At 47.7% G+C, this 21,858-nt stretch overlaps 2 protein-coding genes across 4 annotated transcripts in view; one reads left to right on the forward strand and one right to left on the reverse strand.

Moving 5' to 3' along the window:
- The window catches only part of LOC105494326 (HEAT repeat containing 4), a 44,687-nt gene that overhangs the window by 12,320 nt on the left and 10,509 nt on the right, over positions 1–21,858 (forward strand). The window contains exons 6-15 of one of the 3 annotated variants that reach the window (XM_071099891.1): positions 1,088–1,249; positions 2,257–2,417; positions 3,984–4,088; positions 7,664–7,782; positions 10,820–11,000; positions 12,394–12,463; positions 13,195–13,384; positions 14,549–14,627; positions 16,821–16,980; positions 19,032–19,090. In XM_071099891.1, coding sequence (XP_070955992.1) covers positions 1,088–1,249; positions 2,257–2,417; positions 3,984–4,088; positions 7,664–7,782; positions 10,820–11,000; positions 12,394–12,463; positions 13,195–13,384; positions 14,549–14,627; positions 16,821–16,980; positions 19,032–19,090 — 1,286 coding nt within the window. The remainder of the gene's footprint in view (positions 1–1,087; positions 1,250–2,256; positions 2,418–3,983; positions 4,089–7,663; positions 7,783–10,819; positions 11,001–12,393; positions 12,464–13,194; positions 13,385–14,548; positions 14,628–16,820; positions 16,981–19,031; positions 19,091–21,858) is intronic. The other 2 variants (XM_071099892.1, XM_071099893.1) reach the window with 2 other exon arrangements.
- Positions 19,128–21,184, reverse strand: RIOX1 (ribosomal oxygenase 1). Its single transcript, XM_011762569.3, has one exon. The coding sequence runs from the start codon at positions 21,136–21,138 to the stop codon at positions 19,210–19,212; it is 1,929 nt and encodes a 642-aa protein (XP_011760871.2). The 5' UTR covers positions 21,139–21,184; the 3' UTR covers positions 19,128–19,209.

The raw sequence follows: 21,858 nt of genomic DNA on the forward strand, positions 1-21,858 counted from the left end.
GGGAGGCTGAGGCAGAAGCATCGCCTGAACCCAGGAAGCAGAGGTTGCAGTGAGTCAAGATTGTGCCATTGCACTCCAGCCTGGGCAACAGAGCAAAAACTCTATCTCAAAAAACAACAACAACAAAACAAAAAACAAAAAAAAACACCAGCCAATAGGGATGCCTGATGCTGCTGCCCTGTTGACAAACTATGCTCCTGTCCCATATCCTTCTGGTGCCATGCATGGCCCATGACAGTCTTATGAACCTTAATGTTTAGTTGAACCAAAAAAGACTCCCTGGTGAGCTCTACGATACCTACCTTGCCTAATTCAACCAACATTGAAAGACAATGAGATAATCAATGTGAAAACACTATATTATAAAGCACTACCTAAATATAATTGTTCTTACAAATATAAAGGCTTGGCTGGGCGCAGGGGCTCACGCCTGTAATCCCAGCACTTTGGGAGGGCAAGGAAGGTGGATCACAAGGTCAGGAGATTGAGACCATGCTGGCTAACACCGTGAAACTCCGTCTCTACTAAACATACAAAAAATTAGCCGTGCGTGGTGGTGGGCGCCTGTAGTCCCAGCTACTCGGGAGGCTGAGGCAGGAGAATGGCGTGAACCCAGGAGGCGGACCTTGCAGTGAGTGGAGATCACACCACTGCACTCCAGCCCAGGCGACAGAGCAAGACTCTGTCTCAAAAAATATATTAAATACATAAATAAATAAATATCTATATCTATCTGTCTATCTAAATAAAGGCTCATGGGGCAAATCGGTTGCTTTTAATCACTAAAACTAATGGTGTAGTTCACTGTAGCATAGCTGGAAACATTCTCCTTCAGCTTGAATATAGCTGTTTAGAGGCCAGATGATGAAGGACTGGGAACTGGCATACCAGCACAGAGTTGAGCTTTAACACCTTGAGCATAAAATCCTGCCCATCTCAAGGGCTCAGCTAAACTGTAATTATGTTATATAGCACTAAGCAGCTGCAACCGGGACTGAGGTTGGCCACCACGTGGCTGTAGAAAGGAAGCTGTGTGTGAGAAAAGCAAAGGAGCTAGTACTCTCTTACCTGGCTCTTTTGATCACAGACCAGACCATCCAGGACTTGCCGGAGGTTCTACTGCCTGCCCTAGAGGCTGCTCTTTGTGACAAGAATGCCAATGTGCGGATGGCAGCAGCAATATGCCAATATGCCATACAGTCACATAATCCCCTTGCCCAGAACATCATGCAGACTGCCCTTCTGAAGGGTGAGTAACTCCGTTACTTCTGACTTGGAAATATGGGATAGACATCTCACTATCAGCTTTCCCAGTCCTTTCCTCTCCACTGTCATGCTCTGCAATGTCTGCTATATTGGGTTTAGATTTATGTCAGACCATTTGAAAATTAAGGCCAGACGCTGTCGCTCACACCTGTAATCCCAACACTTTGGGAGGCCAAGGTGAGAGGATCACCTGAGCATAGGAGTTCTAAACCAGCCTGAGCAATATAAGAAGACCCCCATCTCTATAAAAAATTTTAAAATTAGCCAGGTGTGGTGGTGTGCTCCTGTAGACCCAGCTACCTAGGAGGCTAAGGCAGACCTATGTATACATGCTTATCAGAGTCAGCTTGAGCCCAGGGGGTTGAAGCTGCAGTAAGCCACGACGGTGCCACTGTACTCCAACCTGGGTGACAGAGCAAGACCCTGTCTCTTAAAAAAAAGGAAAAAAAGAAAATTTTTCTTTCTAGGTACTTTAACAAAACAGATATACTGCCACCAAGTGGTAGCTGGACTAAATTTTTTTTTTTTTTTCTAGACAGAGTTTCACTCTTGTTGCCCAGGCTGGATGGAGTGCAATGGTGGGATCTCGGCTCACTGCAACCTCCACCTCCTGGGTTCAAGCAATTCTCCTGCCTCAGCCTCCCAAATAGCTGGGATTACAGGCGCGTGCCACCATGCCCGGCTGATTTTTGTATTTTTAGTAGAGATGGGGTTTCACCATGTTGGCCAGGCTGGTCTTGAACTCCTGACCTTAGGTGATCCGCCCACTTTGGCCTCCCAAAGTGTGGGGATTACAGGTGTTAGCCACCGTGCCCAGCCAATATGATTCTTCTAAATATGGTTTAAATAAGGAATTGTATTTCTAGACTGAGTGGGGTACAAGGAAGTGAGATATCAGGTGGCTAGCAGCCTTGGGTATCAATTCAAAGGCTGTTCTCTAGGGAGAAAACACATCACCATTCTGAACTCTTTTTCACCCAACTGTGGCAGGTAACAGTGTGGATAGCTGGGCTGCAGCTCAGTGCTTGGCTCTGGAAGGTACTGCCACTTACCCTGTCATTAAGAGGATCCTCCACCAGCTGTTTACAAAGAGGAATGAGGACACTGAGGAACAGTCTTATATCCTCCTGAGCCATCTGAGTGAGAAGACAGTATGTGTCCATTACTGGGTCAGAGAAAGAAACAGTTTTGGGGAGCAATTAGGTCTTTGAGGTCAGTGAATGTAAGCCATCTAACAGGCAGCTGGGGCCGGGGCAGTGGCTCATGCCTGTAATCCCAACACTTCAGGAGGCCGAGGCAGGTGGATCACTTGAGGTCAGGAGTTTGAGACCAGACTGGCCAACATGGGTGAAACCCCATATCTACTAAAAATACAAAAATTAGCCAGGTGCAATGGTACACACCTGTAGTCCCAGCTATTTAGGAGGCTGAAGCATGAGAATCGCTTGAATCTGGGAGGTGGAGGTTGCAGTGAGCTGAGATCACGCCACTACACTCCAGCCTAGGTGATAGAGCAAGATTCTGTCTCAAACAAATAAAATACAATAAAATGCAGCTGGGCTGGGCATTGTCACTCACGCCTTTAATCCCAGCACTTTGGGAGGCTGAGGTGGGAGTATCCCTTCGGTCCAGGAGTTCAAGAGCAGCCTGGGCAATATAGTGAGACTCTGTCTCTACAAAAAAAGAAATAAAATTAGTCAGGCATGGTGGTGTGTGCCTGTAATCCTAGCTACTCAGGAGGCTGAGGTGGGAGGATCACTTGAGCCTGGCAGGTTGAGGCTGCAGCGAGCTGAGATTACACCACTGTACTCCATTCTGAGCGACAGAGCAGGACCCTGTCTCAAAAAATTAATTTTTTGTTTGTTTGTTTGTTTTTTTGAGACTGAGTCTGGCTCTGTCACCCAGGCTGGAGTGCAGTGGCCGGATCTCAGCTCACTGCAAGCTTCGCCTCCCGGGTTTACGCCATTCTCCTGCCTCAGCCTCCCGAGTAGCTGGGACTACAGGCGCCCGCCACCTCGCCCGGCTAGTTTTTTGTATTCTTTAGTAGAGACGGTGTTTCACTATGTTAGCCAGGATGGTCTCGATCTCCTGACCTTGTGATCCGCCCGTCTCGGCCTCCCAAAGTGCTGGGATTACAGGCTTGAGCCATCGTGCCCGGCCAAAAAATTAATTAAACAATTAGTTAATTAGATAAAATGCAGTCGGTTGGGTTGATGATCTCAAGCATAAGGTAGAATAAGCATGAGTAAACCTGGGTGTAGAGGTGTATACAAGGGGAAGTCACAACAGTTAGCTGAGAGAAAAGTCAGAATTAGGTTGCAAATGATCTCTATTTGCATATGCAAGAAGAGTTGTGACATGTAGAATTTGCTTCTGCTAGAAGTTTACCATTGAAAACTGCAGACACCTACATTTGTGTTTAGTTACTTTCAATAGTAATGTGAAAGTCATAAGCTTGAGGCATATAAAAATCATTTTAGTAGTAAAAACAAAGTCAGGAAAGGAAGGTCCCAGTTTTCTGTTTAGGTTATTAAATTTGTATTTTGTTCCCCAATTTATGATCCCAGAGTCAGTTGGCTGAGACGGAAACATGCCCCATCTCTTGTGAGTCCACTGGTGACATTAATTATGCAGGATGCCATGTCAGAATGTACTTCAAGGTTCTAGTATCTCTAAAAGTGATTGTGAATATCCATACAAGTCTTCCATTTCCTCAGACCCTGATACACACCATGCTTGCTGTGGAGCTGAACAGCTGTCAATGGAAGAACCGGATTGTGGCCTGCCAGGTTTTCTCCCGGATCAGTGGAAAAGTCTGCTTGGTAAACCTCTTTCTTTTCCTCCAGGACAGAAAGCCTAAAAGAGGCTGAGCTACAGAGGCCTTCTACTTTTTGCTGCTATGTAGTATCCCATTCTTACCAAACAGATCTCTGTTCCCACATCACTACTTCTTACTTCTAGCCCAGAATTACCTTCAAATGCCAGCATGTCTGTCTAGAAGCCAATGCTTCTCAGTGCAGTGCTGGTCCACAAACTGCTGGTAACTGATCCACAATGAAATAGCACAAAAACTGACAGGAGATTAGAAACGTTTATAGTAGGCTGAATGTGGTGGCTCACATCTGTAATCCCAGCACTTGGGGAGGCCAAGGCGGGGGGATCACGAGGTCAGGAGCTTGAGACAAGCCTGACCAACATGGTGAAAACTGCATCTCTACTAAAAATACAAAAAGTAGCTGGGTGTGGTGGTGGGCGCCTATAATCCCAGCTACTCGGGAGGCTGAGGCAGGAGAAATGCTTGAACCCAGGAGGCTGAGGTTGCAGTGAGCCAAGATCTCACCACTGCACTCTAGCCTGGGTGACAGAGGGAGTCTCCATCTCAAAAAAAAAAAAAAAGAAAGAAAGAAAGAAACGTTTACAGTAATTTGATATTGCCTCAATATCAACAGACTTTATCAGTCAATGGCGTATTTTCCTCCCCCCAAAATTGGTTCTTCATCAAAGATCATTCGAGAAGCACTGACTTAAACTACCCAAAAACCCATCTAAATGAGTGTCTGTGGTGGTTCTCTGAGTGTTTGGCACACACATATAAAACACAGTCCCGGCTGGGCGCGGTGGCTCACACCTGTAATCCCAGCACTTTGGGAGGCCAAGGCAGGTGGATCAGAGCTCAGGAGTTTGAGACCAGCCTGGCCAACATGGTGAAACCCCATCTCTACTAAAATACAAAAATTAGCTAGGTGTGGTGGCTGGCACCTGTAATCCTAGCTACTTGGGAGGCTGAGGCACAAGAATTGCTTGAACCTGGAAGGGAGAGGTTGCAGTGAACCGAGATCGTGCCACTGCACTCTAGCCTGGGCGACCGTGCGAGACTCTGTCTCAAAAACAAACAAAAAACCATCATCTCAGCTTTCACAAAATTAACACTATGGTAGGAATAAGACTCATATATACAGATGATTCAAGAACAAGCAATAAATATAAGGTACTCTTTTAAAACTTTTCAGAGAGAGAGATTAGTTTGGGTTAAATTTATTGCTTAAAGTTCTGTGAAGGGGTCCGGTGCAGTGGTTCATGCCTGTAATCCCAGCACCTTGGGAGGCTGAGGCGGGTGGATCACTTGAGACCAGGAGTTCGAAACCAGCCTGGTCATCATGGCGAAACCACGTCTCTACTAAAAATACAAAAATTAGCTGGGCATGGTGGCACACGCCTATAATCCCAGCTACTTGGGGAGGAGAATCGCTTGAACCTAGGAGATGGAGGTTTCAGTGAGCCAAGATCGCGCCACTGCACTCCAGCCTGGGCGACAGAGTAAGACTCCATCTGAAAAAAAAAAAAAAAACCAACTGTCGGTGAAGATGGTGGGGCTCAGCTAGAACTGTAGAGGGAATTCCAGGCAACACTTTGTTTTCGCCATTATTTCCCAATCATCTTCAGGTGTCCAAATGGGCGCTTTCCCTTCTTCCTATGTGCTACTTCATCTTTTCCTTATAACTTTGGGTATCTCCAGAATAGCCTAGAACATTGGCATTTCCATGATAAGTGAACACCTTCCACTCTGTAACCCTGACATTTTGATATGGGAAGCACAAAATCTGGCCACTCAATAGAGTAATCACCTGAAAACGTTTTGGACTTGGGTTAGTTCTGTCTCAAGTGCTATAGCACCCTGCTGCTAAAGTCCTGGACCAGCAGCACAGGCATCACCTGTGCTTATTAGAAATGCAAAAATCGGCCAGGCACGGTGGCTCACACCTACAATCTCAGCACTTTGGGAGGCTGAGGAGGGCAGATCACCTGAGGTTGAGAGTTTGAGACCAGGCTGACTAACATGGAGAAAATCCGTCTCTACTAAAAAAACAGGCCAGGCGCGGTGGCTCACGCCTGTAATCCCAGCACTTTGGGAGGCCAAGGCGGGCGGATCACAAGGTCAGGAGATCGAGACCATCCTGGCTAACACAGTGAAACCCTGTCTCTACTAAAAATACAAAAAATTAGCCGTGCGTGGTGGCAGGCGCCTGTAGTCCCAGCTACTCGGGAGGCTGAGGCAGGAGAATGGTGTGAACCCAGGAGGCGGAGGTTGCAGTGAGCTGAGATCACGCCACTGTGCCCTAGCCTGGGCAACACAGCGAGACTCTATCTCAAAAAAAAAATTAGCCAGGCGTGGTGGCACATGCCCATAATCCCAGCTACTCAGGAGGCTGAGACAGGAGAATCACTTGAACCCTGGAGGTGGAGGTTGCAGTGAGCCAAGATCGTGCCATTGCACTTCAGCCTAAGCAACAAGAGTGAGACTCCATCTCAAAAAAAAAAAAAAAAAAAAAAAAAGAAATGCAAAAATCTCATCTTAGGCCAGCTCAATCTGAAACTGCATCTTAACAATATCACTTTAACAACATCTGATTCATCTGTACCTTCACCTCCTTGGCACTTGGCACTTAGAATTGTCAACTGAAAGTAAAAAGACATGCAGAGCTAGCAGGGGCTGAGGTAAAGATGCTGAGGACTTCATGGCAGACTGCTGGAGCTAAGAAAGGCAGTATGTCTATAAGTCTTTTCACTCATTCAGTAAGCATGCAGTTTCTGACCACGTCTGGCGCGCTAGGCACTATGCTACCACTGGGGTGCAGGGCTAAGTCTTCCCTTAGTAAATGTTGTAAGTAGTTAGAACAGAAGCAGCTATGAGGTGTTGTGGGGATTTCCTGTGCTTACAATGGGCAAAGAAGACTTCACTAAGGAGATGTTTTTATTTTTTAAAATTTTTAATAAAAGATCAGTGTGATAGGAAGGAGATGCTTTTGAGCTAAATCGTAAAGGAAGAGTACAAAGACATCAAGTACCAGGTAGGAGTAGAGAAGGGAGATACTTCTAGCAGGGAGAACAGCATGGGCACATTTACGCAATCATTATGTAGTAATCTTTGCCCATTCCTCTCTGAAAGAAGTGCACTTATAGAGTGACCAACTATTCTGGTTTGTCCAGGCAATGGGACTTTCAGTACCAAAACCAGGAGAGTCCCAGGCAAACTGCAATGAGCTGGTCACCTCATCAAGTATCATTTTCAAATTTTAAGTCTCCCAGGTACAGATTATGTTTGCACTGATACCATATAGTTTAAAGGATGAGCTTGGGAGAGAGAGCTGGGTTTGAGTCCTGGTTCCAGCACTCACCAGGTTAACCTTGGACAAGTTGATCAAAGCCTCCATTCTGTCATCTGTAAATGGTAGCAATATCTGCCCCGCTGGATTCTTTGGGAGAGTAAGGGATGGGAAAAAACACTCACGACAATCCTCATTAGTACAGTGATGGGTAAAAAAAGAAAAAACAGCACAACGCCAAGCACAAAATTAACGTTCAGTAAGTGATAGCTAACGATCATATCTACTTATAGGATATGAAACATAAGTTGATCCAGCTGATGTGGAATGACTGGAATAAGGAAGTGAGGCGAGCAGCTGCGCAGGCGCTGGGGCAAATGAGCCTTGGGAAAGAGGTGCACGACATAATCAGGTAAGACCCAGTCAACATGAGGAGACACTCTTCTAAATTCTTTTTTTTTTTTTTTTTTTTTTTTTTTTTGAGACGGAGTCTTGCTCTGTCACCCAGGCTGGAGTGCAGTGGCCGGATCTCAGCTCACTGCAAGCTCCTCCTCTCGGGTTCACGCCATTCTCCTGCCTCAGCCTCCCGAGTAGCTGGGACTACAGGCACCCGCCACTTCGCCCGGCTAGTTTTTTGTATTTTTTAGTAGAGACGGGCTTTCACCGTATTAGCCAGGATGGTCTCGATCTCCTGACCTCATGATCCGCCCATCTCGGCCTCCCAAAGTGCTGGGATTACAGGCTTGAGCCACCGCGCCCGGCCAACTCTTCTAAATTCTTAGAAGTGTTTAGGAAGCAGGCCGGGCATGGTCGCTCCCAACACTTTGGGAAGCTGAGGATGGCAGACCACGAGGTCAGGAGATTGAGACCATCCTGGCTAACACAGTAAAACTCTGTCTTTACTAAAAATACAAAAAAATTAGCTGGGCATGGTGGCACACACCTGTTGTCACAGCTACTTGGGAGGCTGAGGCAGGAGAATCACTTCAACCCGGGAGGCGGAGGTTGCAGTGAGCAGAGATAGCGCCACTGCACTCCAGCCTGGTGACAGACCAAGACTCCATCTCAAAAAAAAAAAAAAAAAAAAAAGAAAGAAAGGAAAAAGTGCTTAGGAGGCCTGGGATTCAGCCACCCAGCATTTGTTTAGCTCCTCTGTACAGACCCTGGACCAGGTCCCACTGTAAAAAATTAACAGTCCCTACAAACTAACAACATGACTAGGGAAAGAATCATTGAGTGCCCAGTAGGCGTGAGGCAATGGTTTGGGTGTTGGAGGGTGTTCGAAAGTATGATGCAATTCTGATGACCACATGCAAAATATACAAACACCTAATTAAAAATACCAAATCATTAAAAACTAGAACAAATGGCGTATACCATAACTGCTGGAGCAGAAAAATGGAATACTTAGTGTGGCTAGAGGTGTAAGGCCAAGTTTCACAGAGGGATTGCACAGGAGGGCCAGCCCAGTGGCACACATCTATAATCCCAACACTTTGAGACTCCGAAGCAGGAGGCTCAATTGAGCCCAGGAATTCGAGACCAGCCTGGGCAACATAGCAAGACCTTGTCTCTACTAAAAATTAAAAAAAAAAAAATTGGCTGGGCACGGTGGCTCATGCCTGTAATCCCAGCACTTTGGGAGGCCAAGGCAGGCGGATCACGAGCTCAGGAGATCGAGACCATCCTGGCTAACATGGTGAAACCCCGTCTCTACTAAAAATACAAAATGGCGTGGTGGTGGGCGCCTGTAGTCCCAGCTATTCAGGAGGCTGAGGCAGGAGAATGGCGTGAACCCAGGAGGCGGAGCTTGCAGTGAGCGGAGATCGTGCCACTGCACTCCAGCCTGGGCAACAGAGTGAGACTCCGTCTCAAAAATAATAATAAAAAATAAAAATAAAAATAAATTAGCCAGTGTGGTGGTGTATGCCTGTAGTCCCAGCTACTCGGGAGGCTGAAGCAAGAGGATTGCCAGGGTCCAGGAAGTCCAAGGCTGTCATGAGCCATCATCATGCCACTGCATTCCAGCCTGGGCAACAGAGAAAGACCCTATCTCAAAAAAAAAAAAAAAAAAAAGAGAGAGAAACTGCATAGGAGCCAGGCAGAGTGGGTAAGTGCCTATAATCCCAGCTACTCAGGCTGAGGCAGGAGAATCACTTGAGGTCAGGAGTTCAAGACCAGCCCGGGCAATAGCAAGACTCCATCTCTAAAAATAATTTAAGGCCGGGCATGGTGGCTCACACCTGTAATCCCAGCACTTTGGGAGGCTGAGACGGGAGGATCACAAGGTCAGGAGATTGAGACCACTCTGGCTAACACAGTGAAACCCCGTCTCTACTAAAAATAGAAAAAAAATTAGCCGGGTGTGGTAGTCCCTGTAGGCACCTGTAGTCCCAGTTACTCGGGAGGCTGAGGCAGGAGAATGGCGTGAACCCGGGAGGCAGAGCTTGCAGTGAGCCGAGATGGCACCATTGCACTCCAGCCTGGGCGACAGAGCAAGACTCTGTCTCAAAAAAAAAAAGAAAAAGAAAAAGAAAAAGAAACCCCGTCTCTACTAAAAATACAAGAAAAACAAAATTAGCCAGGCGTGGTGGTAGGTGCCTATAGTCCCAACTACTCAGGAGGCTGAGGCAGGAGAATGGCATGAACCCAGGAGGTGGAGCTTGCAGTGAGCCAAGATTGCACCACTGCACTCCAGCCTGGGAGACAGAGCAAGACTCCGTCTCCAAATAATAATAATAATAAAATAAATAAAAATAATTTAAACAAACAAAAAGACTACATAGGCATTCTAGGCTGGAAGCCAAATGCAGAAATAATCATGGCACACGTGAGGGCGATGGAGAAGAGAACTTGACTGTGAAAAGAGGTGCAAGTTGACATTTCCTTTATTCAGTCATTCAATGTAACTGAAAGCCCTGCATTACCTAATTACCGAATAGCTATGAATTAGGGATTCAAGTAAAGAAGACAATCGAGGCCGGGCGCGGTGGCTCAAGCCTGTAATCCCAGCACTTTGGGAGGCCGAGGTGGGCGGATCACGAGGTCAGGAGATCGAGACCATCCTGGCTGACACGGTGAAACCCCGTCTCTACTAAAAATACAAAAAACTAGCCGGGCGCGGTGGCGGGCGCCTGTAGTCCCAGCTACTCGGGAGGCTGAGGCAGGAGAATGGCGTAAACCCGGGAGGTGGAGCTTGCAGTGAGCTGAGATCCGGCCACTGCACTCCAGCCTGGGTGACAGAGCAAGACTCCGTCTCAAAAAAAAAAAAAAAAAAAAAAAGAAGACAATCGAGCTCTGTACCCAGTAAAACTTACCTTATGAGCATAAGGCTAACTGGGATTGACAGCCTACAGAACTCGGATTTTATCAGGAGGGCATACATTGGGGTTGGGAGTTAGGTACTGAAAGTTTAAGGAAGCGAAAGAAAAGCAACTTGTGCCTTACAGGGTCAAGCTGGGTCAAGGAAATTCCCAGGAGCGTGTGGAAGCTCTCTCCCTGATAGGTGAGCTCAAGCTCATGACCGCCAAGCTTCTCCCAAGCTTCCTGCACTGCTTCTCTGATGACTTCACAGCAGTCCGGCGGGCAGCCTGTTTGGCAGCTGGTGCCCTGCAAATCCGCGACAAGATGGTGAGTCAGGGAAACATATTCTTATCGTACCTGATTGACCTGAAGAGGGCATTACCTTCCCTGGTTGTGCACAGTATGCTCAACATTCTGCAGGGACACAGAATGAGAGATCGGAACTGGGAAGGGGGTACATAAGCCACTTCAAACAGGACCGTTTCAGGGGCGTGCAATCTTTTGGCTTCCTTGGGCCACACTGGAAGAATTGTCTTGGGCCACACATAAAGTACACTAACACTAACGATAGTTGATGAGCTTTAAAAAAAAAAAAAAGGTCCATGCATAAATCTCATGTTTTAAGAAAGTTTACGAACTTGTGTTGGGTCACATTCAAGGTCGTTCTGGGCCACATATTGGACAAGCTTGGTTTAGCTCCCAGCCAGCCCAGACTTCAGTTCTAGAGCACACCCCTGAATCCTGTTCTCACCTCAGTTAACTAGCTTCTCATTACCTGGGTGCTGATGGGCTTTAGGATCAACTCCCATAAATGGAGTTATAATTCCGTTATTAGGGAAAAATCTATTTGAAGTGTCCAAGAGAAGCCATATGGCTACAGATCTGTAGACTGAGAAAATCAATAGCAGATAATTCAGCTAATCTACTCACTATGCATACAGGTTGGTACTTTAGGCTCCAGCTCATTTGTCACCAGAATTGATAGGTCATTTTTCAATTATAGCTCCTTTTAGAGATAAGTGGTGTCAGGCCGGGCGCGGTGGCTCAAGCCTGTAATCCCAGCACTTTGGGAGGCCGAGGCGGGCGGATCACAAGGTCAGGAGATCGAGACCACAGTGAAACCCCGTCTCTACTAAAAATACAAAAAATTAGCCGGGCGCGGTGGCAGGCGCCTGTAGTCCCAGCTACTCAGGAGGCTGAGGCAGGAGAATGGCGTGAACCCAGGAGGCGGAGCTTGCAGTGAGCCGAGATCGCGCCACTGCACTCCAGCCTGGGCAACAGCGTGAGACTCCGTCTCAAAAAAAAAAAAAAAAAAAGAGATAAGTGGTGTCCCTGTTTCTGATTCATTATTTTGCTTTGTTTTGTTTTTTTGCTTTTTTGAGATGGAGTCTTGCTCTGTCACCTAGGCTGGAGTACAGTGGCACGATCTCAGCTTACTACAACCTCCACCTCCCGGGTTCAAGCAATTCTCCTGCCTCAGCCTCCAAGTAGCTGGGATTACAGGCATGTGACACCATGCCCGGCTAATTTTTGTATTTTTAGTAGAGACAAGGTTTCACCACATTGGCCAGGCTGGTCTCAAACTCCTGACCTCAAGTGATCCGCCCACCTTGGCATCCCAAAATGCTGGGATTACAGGTGTGCGCCACTGCACCCAGTTGCTTCTGGTTCATTCTTGCTCTGGTCCTCCCCACTTAACACTGCCTTTTATCCATCCCAGGTGCTTGAATGCCTCCTGAACCTGATGCAGAGAGATCCTTACTGGAAAATCAAGGCCTTTGCCATTCGAGGTATTATAGAAGTAGTGTCCCAAACTCTTAAACCTTAAATACCTTTCCCTATGCAAGTATAAATGATCCCCAGAAACTCTCTAATAAAGGGGTGAAGTGCAGGAGAGGTAATGATCTTAGCTTCTCAGAAGTTCCCTGTCTGAGAAGAGAAAGATAATTTTCTTCTTCAATTTTTAGTGAAAGATCCTGAGTCTAGGTATATGTCAATCTTAAGTTAAAGACAGGGCTGACAAGACAGTCCCAGCCAACAGAATTAAGGATAAGATCCAAGTATGTATCCACTGCTGGATGCATCTTGCTTTCCTTGGATATCTCAACTATTACGCTCTATAAGGCAGATCAGTTTCAAGACTGCTACAGCCCTAAAACCCTGCCCCTTAATCAGCCTAGTTTCTTTTTAGAATCTTTGGCATTGCTTCTCTTTTTGACATAGATAAATAATTGTGCCTCCTTTCCCCATCACCCTGCTGGGACTAGGTGGATCTTCCACCTTATCTGTTCTATATTTCATCCCCGAAATAGGCAAATATCCTAATGAGCAAGGATGGGATGGAACATCCCTCTTCTAGGAATTCTTTGGAGGTAATGTCCCACTCTAACCTACCCTTAAAATTATAATGGTGATTACCATCCAAAAGGGAAAGTACTGTTTGCAAAACTCAGTTTATTTCTGGATGCTAGAATATAGTAAGCTCAGTCTTCAGGGACATGCTGCCCTCTAATCTCTGCAGCTTTGGGACAGATTGGGCAAGTAAGTCCCAAGCTGACGGATCTTCTGCTCTGGGCTATTCACTATGAAGAGTCACCAGGTGTACGGCTGGAAGCTTGCCGTAGCATCCTAGCCCTGAAACTTCAAGGGGACCGGGTCAGGGACACCTTCCTAGACGTGCTGCTCCTGGAGAACCACGATGCTGTTCTAAAGTAAGCACTAAACCTCTGGCTCCCACCATGACCTTATACGGCCAACTCTCACATCTTTGCTCATTGAATATATTCCTGACTTTCCAGGCTGCCTAATGGCAGTAAAAGCACAGTCTCACCTGCACATTCACCACTCACCCACATAGGTAACAGAAAAACTGGCCTAAATTAGATTGAAAGTCAAACTTACGTAGTTCATGCATCTTTTCTCCCCACCAGGATGGTTTTAAGTTATTCATACATTCAACTAACATTTATCAAGTGCCTATTGGAACAAGTTTTAGAGTGAAAAAGACCAGGGTTTGAATTCCAGCTCTGGCATGCAAGAGCTATGTGAGCCTGTGTAAGGTATTTAAACTCTGTGAGCCCATTTTTTTCAATCTATCAAATGCAGGTGATAGTCTACATTATAGAGTTGTGGTGACAAGTAATGAGATGACATGTTTAGCGCCTGTCATAAAGGTGTTCAGTAAATGCTACCTATTGGCACCTTCAAATATATTGTCTTGGCCAGATGCAGTGGCTCACATCTGTAATCCCAACACTTTGGGAGGCCGAGGCAGATGGATCACCTGAGGTCAGGAGTTTGAGACCAGCCTGGCCAACACTGCAAAACCCGTCTCTACTAAAAATACAAAAATTAGACGGGCATGGCAAGGTGTGGTGGCTCACACCTGTAGCCCCAACACTTTGGGAGGCCAAGATGGGTGGATCACCTGAGGTCAGGAGTTCTAGACCAGCCTGGTCAACATGGTAAAACCCCATCGCTACTAAAACTATAAAAATTAGCTGGGCATGGTGGTGCACACCTATAATCCCAGCTACTCAGGAGGCTGAGGCAGGAGAATCGCTTGAACCTGGGAGGCGGAGGTTGCACTGAGCCGAGATCACACCATTGCACTCCAGCTCTGGGCAACAGAGCAAGACTCCATCTCGGAAAAAACAAAAAACAAACAAAAAAACCCACAAGTATATTGTCTCAAAAACTGTATAGTATTCCTATAAGCTAAGCATTACACCATTTTTGCATATAAGGCTCAGAAAACTGCACAGTTAGGATTGGAACTTGGGATTCTTAACTGATTCCAAGTCCTGTATTTTCTATCCCCATACTTCTTTAAAGGGCAGGGTAGAATAATCTAAGAAGTCCTTCTTATCTTTCAGAGAAGTGTACCAGACAATGAAGATACTCAACTTAGGAAATGAAGGAAACCAAGAAATGCTTCAGGAGATCAAGAACAGGGTAAATAAGTGCAAGCTCTGTTTTCAAGAGAAAATTCAGGGCTCTCAAGAGTTCCTCAGACCCTGTCCTCCTCAAATATGTACATACCCTTTTTCCCACCATAGAAATACTTTCAAAAACCCCAGACACAGATGCCGCATCATTTGAAAATGCAGGCCGGGCGCGGTGGCTCAAGCCTATAATCCCAGCACTTTGGGAGGCCGAGACGGGCGGATCACAAGGTCAGGAGATCGAGACCATCCTGGCTAACATGGTGAAACCCCGTCTCTACTAAAAATACAAAAAACTAGCCGGGCGAGGTGGCGGGCGCCTGTAGTCCCAGCTACTCCGGAGGCTGAGGCAGGAGAATGGAGTGAACCCGGGAGGCGGAGCTTGCAGTGAGCTGAGACCCGGCCACTGTACTCCAGCCTGGGCGACAGAGCCAGACTCCGTCTCAAAAAAAAAAAAAAAAATGCAAAGCACCTGTGCACGATTGGGTTATAAGGTCCTACTAGTAAAGACAAAAACAAAACAAAAATCCTATTAGTCCTATCAAGCAGCGCTCAAAAATCAGTTTATTGTTATTGTTTCAGAAATACTATTTCCCTCCCTTCCGGTTTTCTCCCCATCATCCCCAAACCCAAGTTGTTTATTTTTCCTTTTTTGCAAATAAGCATAGAGAAGGAATAAGGGACAGGAGCTGGCCCCCTAGATTTTCTTCTTAATTTTTCTGAATTCCTAATCTGGGTTCTCTCACCAGAGAAAATCTCTAGCTGAAAGGATTAATATAATTTTTCCTTTTTTTTTGGAGGGGGGGACAGTCTCGCTCTGTCGCCTAGGCTGGAGTGCAGTGGTGTGATCTTGGCTCACTGCAACCTCCACCTCCTGGGTTCAAGTGATTCTCGTGGCTCAGTCACCAAAGTAGCTGGGATTATAGGCATGTGCTACCACGCCCAACTAATTTTTTTGTGTTTTTAGTGGAGACAAGGTTTTGCTATGTTGGCCAGGCTGGTCTTGAACTCCTGGCCTCAAGTGATCCACCCTCCACCCGCCTCAGCCTCCCAAAGTGCTGGGATTACAGGCATGAGCCATTACGCCTGGCCTGGATTGTTTTAATTTTTCAAAACTGTTAGATGAGATGAAGGAATAGAGGAGAAAGGACTTTGAAAAGGTAATTCAAGAAACCAACTTCACACCAAGCAAACATTTCTTTCTTCCTTTTTTTTTTTTTTTTTTTTTGAGACAGAGTCTCGCTCTGGGGCCCAGGCTGGAGTGCAGTGGCCGGATCTCAGCTCACTGCAAGCTCCGCCTCCCGGGTTTACGCCATTCTCCTGTCTCAGCCTCCCGAGTAGCTGGAACTACAGGCGCCCGCCACCGTGCCCGGCTATTTTTTTGTATTTTTTTAGTAGAGACGGGGTTTCACCATGTTAGCCAGGATGGTCTCGATCTTCTGACCTCGTGATCCGCCCGTCTCGGCCTCCCAAAGTGCTGGGATTACAGGCTTGAGCCACCGCGCCCAGCCACATTTCTTTCTTTCTTTCTTTCTTTCTTTTTTTTGAGACGGAGTCTCGCTCTGTCGCCCAGGCTGGAGTGCAGTGGCCGGATCTCAGCTCACTGCAAGCTCCGCCTCCCAGGTTTACACCATTCTCCTGCCTCAGCCTCCGGAGTAGCTGGGACTACAGGCGCCCGCCACCTCGCCCGGCTAGTTTTTTGTATTTTTTAGTACAGACGGAGTTTCACTGTGTTAGCCAGAATGGTCTCGATCTCCTGACCTCGTGATCCGCCCGTCTCGGCCTCCCAAAGTGCTGGGATTACAGGCTTGAGCCACCGCGCCCAGCCCTGAAGTAAAATTTTCATGAACAGGTATAAAAAATCTCCAACCAATATCATAAGAGAACAATGTTCTCAAGCATTTATGTACCGCCTACTACTGATAAGCATATGCAATTAGTTACTTCTTTTTTTTCTAGAGACAGGGTCTCACTTTGTTGCCCAGGCTAGAGTGCAGTGGCATGATCACAGCTCACTGTAGCCTTGAACTGTTGGGCTCAAGTGATCCTCCCTCCTCAGCCTCCCACAATTATTTTATTAATTGTTTTTGTTTTTTGATAATTTGCTGCCTAGTACAGGTGTTGTTTTGCATTATTTGTTCATTTTTTGATAATTTGCTGCCTAGTACAGGTGTTTTGTTTTGCATTATTTGTTCTAATTTAGATTAAAACACTAAGCCAAAAGGACTTGCTGATACAGAAAATACTCAAGCTGGAGATAGTCATGGGAAAAGTGAGGGAGGAAGCAAAACGTGTTTACTTGAAACCCAAAGGAGAACAAGAACCACTAACACTCCAAACTTTACTCCAAGAAACTTTTCAGGGTAGGTTTCCTAGGGGTGAGTTCTATGCCTTGATTCCTTTAATAAGCCTCTTCCAGGATCTGGATGTTTTGGGACTTAGTAGCAAGGCTTGGAGGAAGAAAGAGTCAGGAAAGGGTCCTTCCCTCTTGGCTACCATCCACTCAGTCTTTGTTATTTTTTTTCGTTCCCCAGGTTTTTATTCATATATTTTCTCCCTTAAAAAAAAAAGTTATCTCTACTTGAACTGATTTAAAGAAGGACATATCAGAAAAACACAAGTCTTTATAAAACACTACTACCATGTATGTTTGATTAAGCACCCAAAAAAGCTTTATGAGCTTAACCTTAATAGTGGTAGTGGCTGGTGGTTGGGCATGGTGGTGCACACCTGAAATCCCAGTGCTTTGGGAGGCCACGATGGGAGGATCACCCCAGGCCAGGAGTTCAAAACCAGTCTGGGCAACATAGCAAGACCCCTCCATCTCTACAAAAATAAATAAATAAATAAATAAAAATTATCTGGGTGTGGTGGCACACACCGGAAGTCCTATCTACTAAGGAGGCTGAGGTGGGAGGATTGCTTGAGCCCAGGAGGTTGAGGCTGCAGTAACCCAAGATCTCACCACTGCACCCCAGCCTGGGCAACAGAGTGGGACCCTGTCTCAAACAAACAAAAAATAGTGCTTATCTCTGGAAAGTGGGGTTGGAGGGAGAACTATCATTTTTACTTAATGTATGTCTATGCTTTTGTAACTTTTTAAAAAAGACCTTATAAAGTTCTCAACCTTAAACAACAGAAAACTATCCATTATGGTGATAGACTCTTAAGAGTCCCAGACACAACCTAAATGATGAAGGTGCAGAAATCAAGCTGTACCAAAATATACTTACAAAATCTGTGTGTCCGAGCATAGCAGCAACCTCAGGTCACTCAGCCAGCTGCCTACCAGCTACCACCCCAAACCCAGGTCTTCTGGTTCCGAGTCCAGTGCTCTTTCTGGTACATCAGGCACTTTTCCACCAACCATGAGAATATTCACTTGTCAGATTTGGGGAAGTTTCTTCCAACTGCCAGAATAAAAATGAGAGTGGAAAGTAACTTGAACACCAGCCTTCCTTCATGGCCAGCTTGCTAAAAGTTGGTTGCCGAAGGTCCATGAAGGCACAACTAGGTGACATGCTGCCCTTATGACAGCAGTGCCAGCCATGGATGCAAGCAAACAGTGAGCAAAAACATACCATGCTCTTAAAACTGAACTAGCTAGTACGAAATAATTTTTCTATTAGAATTGGGTTGCATAATTAAATAGCATAAATTATCCCCAAAGTTAGTGAATTGGTCCCAATCAGATGAGATTTTTGAGATCGAGTCTCGCTCTGTTGCCCAGGCTGGAGTGCAGTGGCACGATCTCAGCTCACTGCAACTTCCGCCTCCCAGGTTCAAGCGATTCTCCTGCCTCAGCCCCCTAGTAGCTGGGATTACAGGCATGTGCCACCATGCCTGGCTAATTTTTGTATTTTTACTAGAGATGGGGTTCTGCCATGTTGGCCAGGCTGGTCTCAAACTGCTGACCTCAGGTGATCCACCTGCCTTGGCCTCCCAAAGTGCTGGGATTACAGGCATGAGCACCGCACCTAGCCTGAGATTCTCTTCCTTAAGAGATTAACATGCTCCTTTTACATTCTACAACCACCCCAAGTTGCTTTTCACTTCAGCCATTGTAGATTTTCCCTATCTTCCTCCTGCTCCTGCATGTCTTCAAACCATCCCACATAATAATCTAGCATTAGAAAAGGGAAACATTCTTTGGCACTTTAATAACTTTTCTAAGGTTCATACAAATTTAACAATAACAGGATACTGACCCCAACCCTCCCTCCAAACAATGAAAAAGAACTCAGATGAAAGATCCAAATTCCAAAAAAAATCTAATGTCGGTCTCAAGCAGAATGACATGATCAGTGCCACCCAGTACACTGAAGCCGGAGGGTGATGAAGTTGGTGCTCTGAAATGATCACGGATCAAGGGTTTTTTTCCACCTCCAACTTCTCCTTTTCCTTTTGTACCTAGATGAGATGGTTCTTCCTAGAAGACCTTCTGAGGTTTGCGACATTGAAGCAGCCATAAAGGTAAATGTGAGCACACTGATGGTTATCAAGGTAAGAACATGAGTTTCAAAAAAAAAAAAAAAAAGTAGCAGTGGCAGGGGAGAATCACTACTGCCTTGTTTCCAGCAATCAGCAAGAAACTAATTTAGGGCTAGAGGCATCTTGGTGAGCAGCAGCCCCTTATCATACAACATGGTTGCCAAGGAAAGCTGGTCCTCCACACTGTCACAGGGCAGGTCCCCCACTCTCACAAACTCTGGGTAAGAACGAAGCAACAGTTCCATGGCATCAGCTTGCTGGGGGTATATTTCCAAGCATTTGGGTTCTTCCAGATGATACACACGGGAGTTTTCCACTGTGTAATAGAGAAACAAATGGCCCCCCTCACCCACCAGGCGAGCTATCCCATCCTGAAGCATGTGGACTTCTGTTTCTGTTGTCAACTGGGCCCCCACATTTACAGGTTCTCCAGCCTCCCAGCGAATTGGAAGCCCGTAAACACTTAGTGCCCTCTCCCTATCAGTCAAAACAGGGGGCAGAGAATCGTGGATGAAGTCTTTGGCTCTCTGGTCGGCCACAGCATCGACAGGAGCAAAGTGTCCCAGGCGGGCAACCAAGACCCGCACCTTCTCCATGAAAGCGGTTCTTCGCGGATCCTTAGAATCTGAATGCTGGGCCCCCATGTAATCCATGAAGTCTCGGGGCAGACCCCTCCGAAACTCCACATTTTCTTCCATTGCAGCCTGCACGGCCAGAGGCAGTATGGCCTCTAAGAAGTCACCCCAGGTATTGCGCTGGTACGTGGACAAGGTGAGGTGCAGAGAGTGGACTCCATCCTGGCATTCAGCTTGGTGAATGAAGCCCCGAGGAAAATACAGCAAATCTCCAGGTTCCAGCACGGTCTGCAGCACCGGCTCACCGAGGTCATCCTGACTGAAGTTGGGGCTGGATGTCAGAGCCAGTTCCTCGGTTGGGACTCGGGGTCGGTATACACGCCAGAGTTTCCTACCTTCCAGCTGCAGCACGAAGGCCTCGATGTCGTCGTAGTGGGGGGCAAAGCCCTGCGAGTTAGGTGGCGTGAGGTAAACGTTGGAGCCTGCCATGCTTCCAAACTGCTCTTGAAGCACAGCCAAAAACTGCCACACAGTGGTAGAGAAAGCCTGCGGACAGAGGAGGCGCAGGGAGCAGCCGGCCTGGTACAGGGACCACGCGGCGGCGGGCAGCGCGCGGCCGGGTGGGTTCAGGGTCTCGCGTCGCCCGTTGATGTAGCGAGCTGCGTCCAAGTGCTGGCCGAATTGCACCTCCTCGTTGCGCAGCATCAAGTCCAGGTCAGCAGTAGAGAAAAGTCCCTGGTAGTAGGTGTGGTCCTGCCGCCGCACCAGCACTGCCTCCCGCTCCCATAGGCGCCGGTAGAAGTGATCTGGCGGCATGGGCGCGATGAGCCACTCAAAGAGGCGCGCCGCTCGCCGCCGGCTGCTGGGGATGCGGTTCAGCTCGGCCAAGACGCGCCGCAGCGGGGAGTCCCAAGCCGGCTCCCTACCCGTGTTATCCACCTGCGGCCCTGACGCCGTCGCAGAGGCCCCGGACGACTGGGCGGCCGCGAAGTGCTGCGCGGTACACAGCAGGGCCGAAGTCTCCATCACCCGGGCCGGCGCGGCGGGCACCTCCACCAGGCCTGCGGGCGGCGCGGAAGCCGGCACCAGGCGCGCCGGCGGGGTCTGCAGGGAGCGCGCGGCGGGCGAGGCCTCCAGCAGCTCTGCGGGCCCCAGGTGGCCGTATGGCTCTCGCCGGGCTGCGTCCGGGACGGCCGCCACCGCCGCCCCACCGGGTAGCGTGTCCCCCAGGTCTTCGGCCGTCGACTCCACCCTCGAGTCCTCCGAGTCCTTGCTAGGCAGCGTCTGCGCCCTCAGCACCTGCGCCATGGTGGGTACAGTACCTCTCACTTGCCTTCGTATCTTCCTGGGCCTCAAGGGCAGGGCCAGGACCGACCCGCTGTGTGGCTGAGACTTGCGCCGGCGCCTCGGCCGCCCGCGTCTCAACGGCCCTGCACTGGTCTGGAGCCCATCCATGGCGAGACCAGACTAGATCGTCTTCCCCCTCCGGCCGGGGCCGAGGCTATAGAGGTTCCTGAATGCAGCGGCTGCGGTGCACTCTGGGAAGGGGGCGCGGCCTCCAGCCACCTTGGGGTTGGCCACGCCCACCATTCTTCTATTCGGTCCCTCCCGCTCTCTTTCTTTAAATGTTTGGCTTCAAACTATAGCGGCAAGAACCCTTGCCAAACAAACAAGGAATCTACACTCAGAGAGCAATTTAAAAATCAAGTTGCAGCCAAGCGCGGTGGTTCACGCCTGTAATCTTAGCACTTTCAGAGACCGAGGTGTGTGGATCACCTGAGGACAGGAGTTCGAGACCAACCTGACCAATATGGTGGAACCCCGTCTCTACTAAAATTACAAGAATTGCTCAGGCGCGGTGGCTCACGCCTGTAATCCCAGCACTTTGGGAGGCCTAGGCGGGCGGATCACGAGCTCAGGAGATCGAGACCATCCTGGCTAACAAGGTGAAACTCCGTCTCTACTAAAAAAGAAAAATACAAAAAATTAGCCGGGCGTGGTGGCGGGCGCCTGTAGTCCCAGCTACTCGGGAGGCTGAGGCAGGAGAATGGCGTGAACCCAGGAGGCAGAGCTTGCAGTGAGCCAAGATGGCACCACTGCACTCCAGCCTGGGCAACAGCGAGACTCCACCTCAAAAAAATTAAAATAATAATAATAATAATTACAAAAATTAGC

The sequence above is a fragment of the Macaca nemestrina genome, chromosome 7 (assembly GCF_043159975.1).
Source record: "Macaca nemestrina isolate mMacNem1 chromosome 7, mMacNem.hap1, whole genome shotgun sequence".
NCBI classification, from domain to species: domain Eukaryota; kingdom Metazoa; phylum Chordata; class Mammalia; order Primates; family Cercopithecidae; genus Macaca; species Macaca nemestrina.

What these genes read in the sequence shown, in the direction of transcription:
- RIOX1 (XM_011762569.3), bottom strand. Translation starts at nt 21,138, where the DNA reads ATGGATGGGCTCCAGACCAGTGCAGGGCCGTTGAGACGCGGGCGGCCG.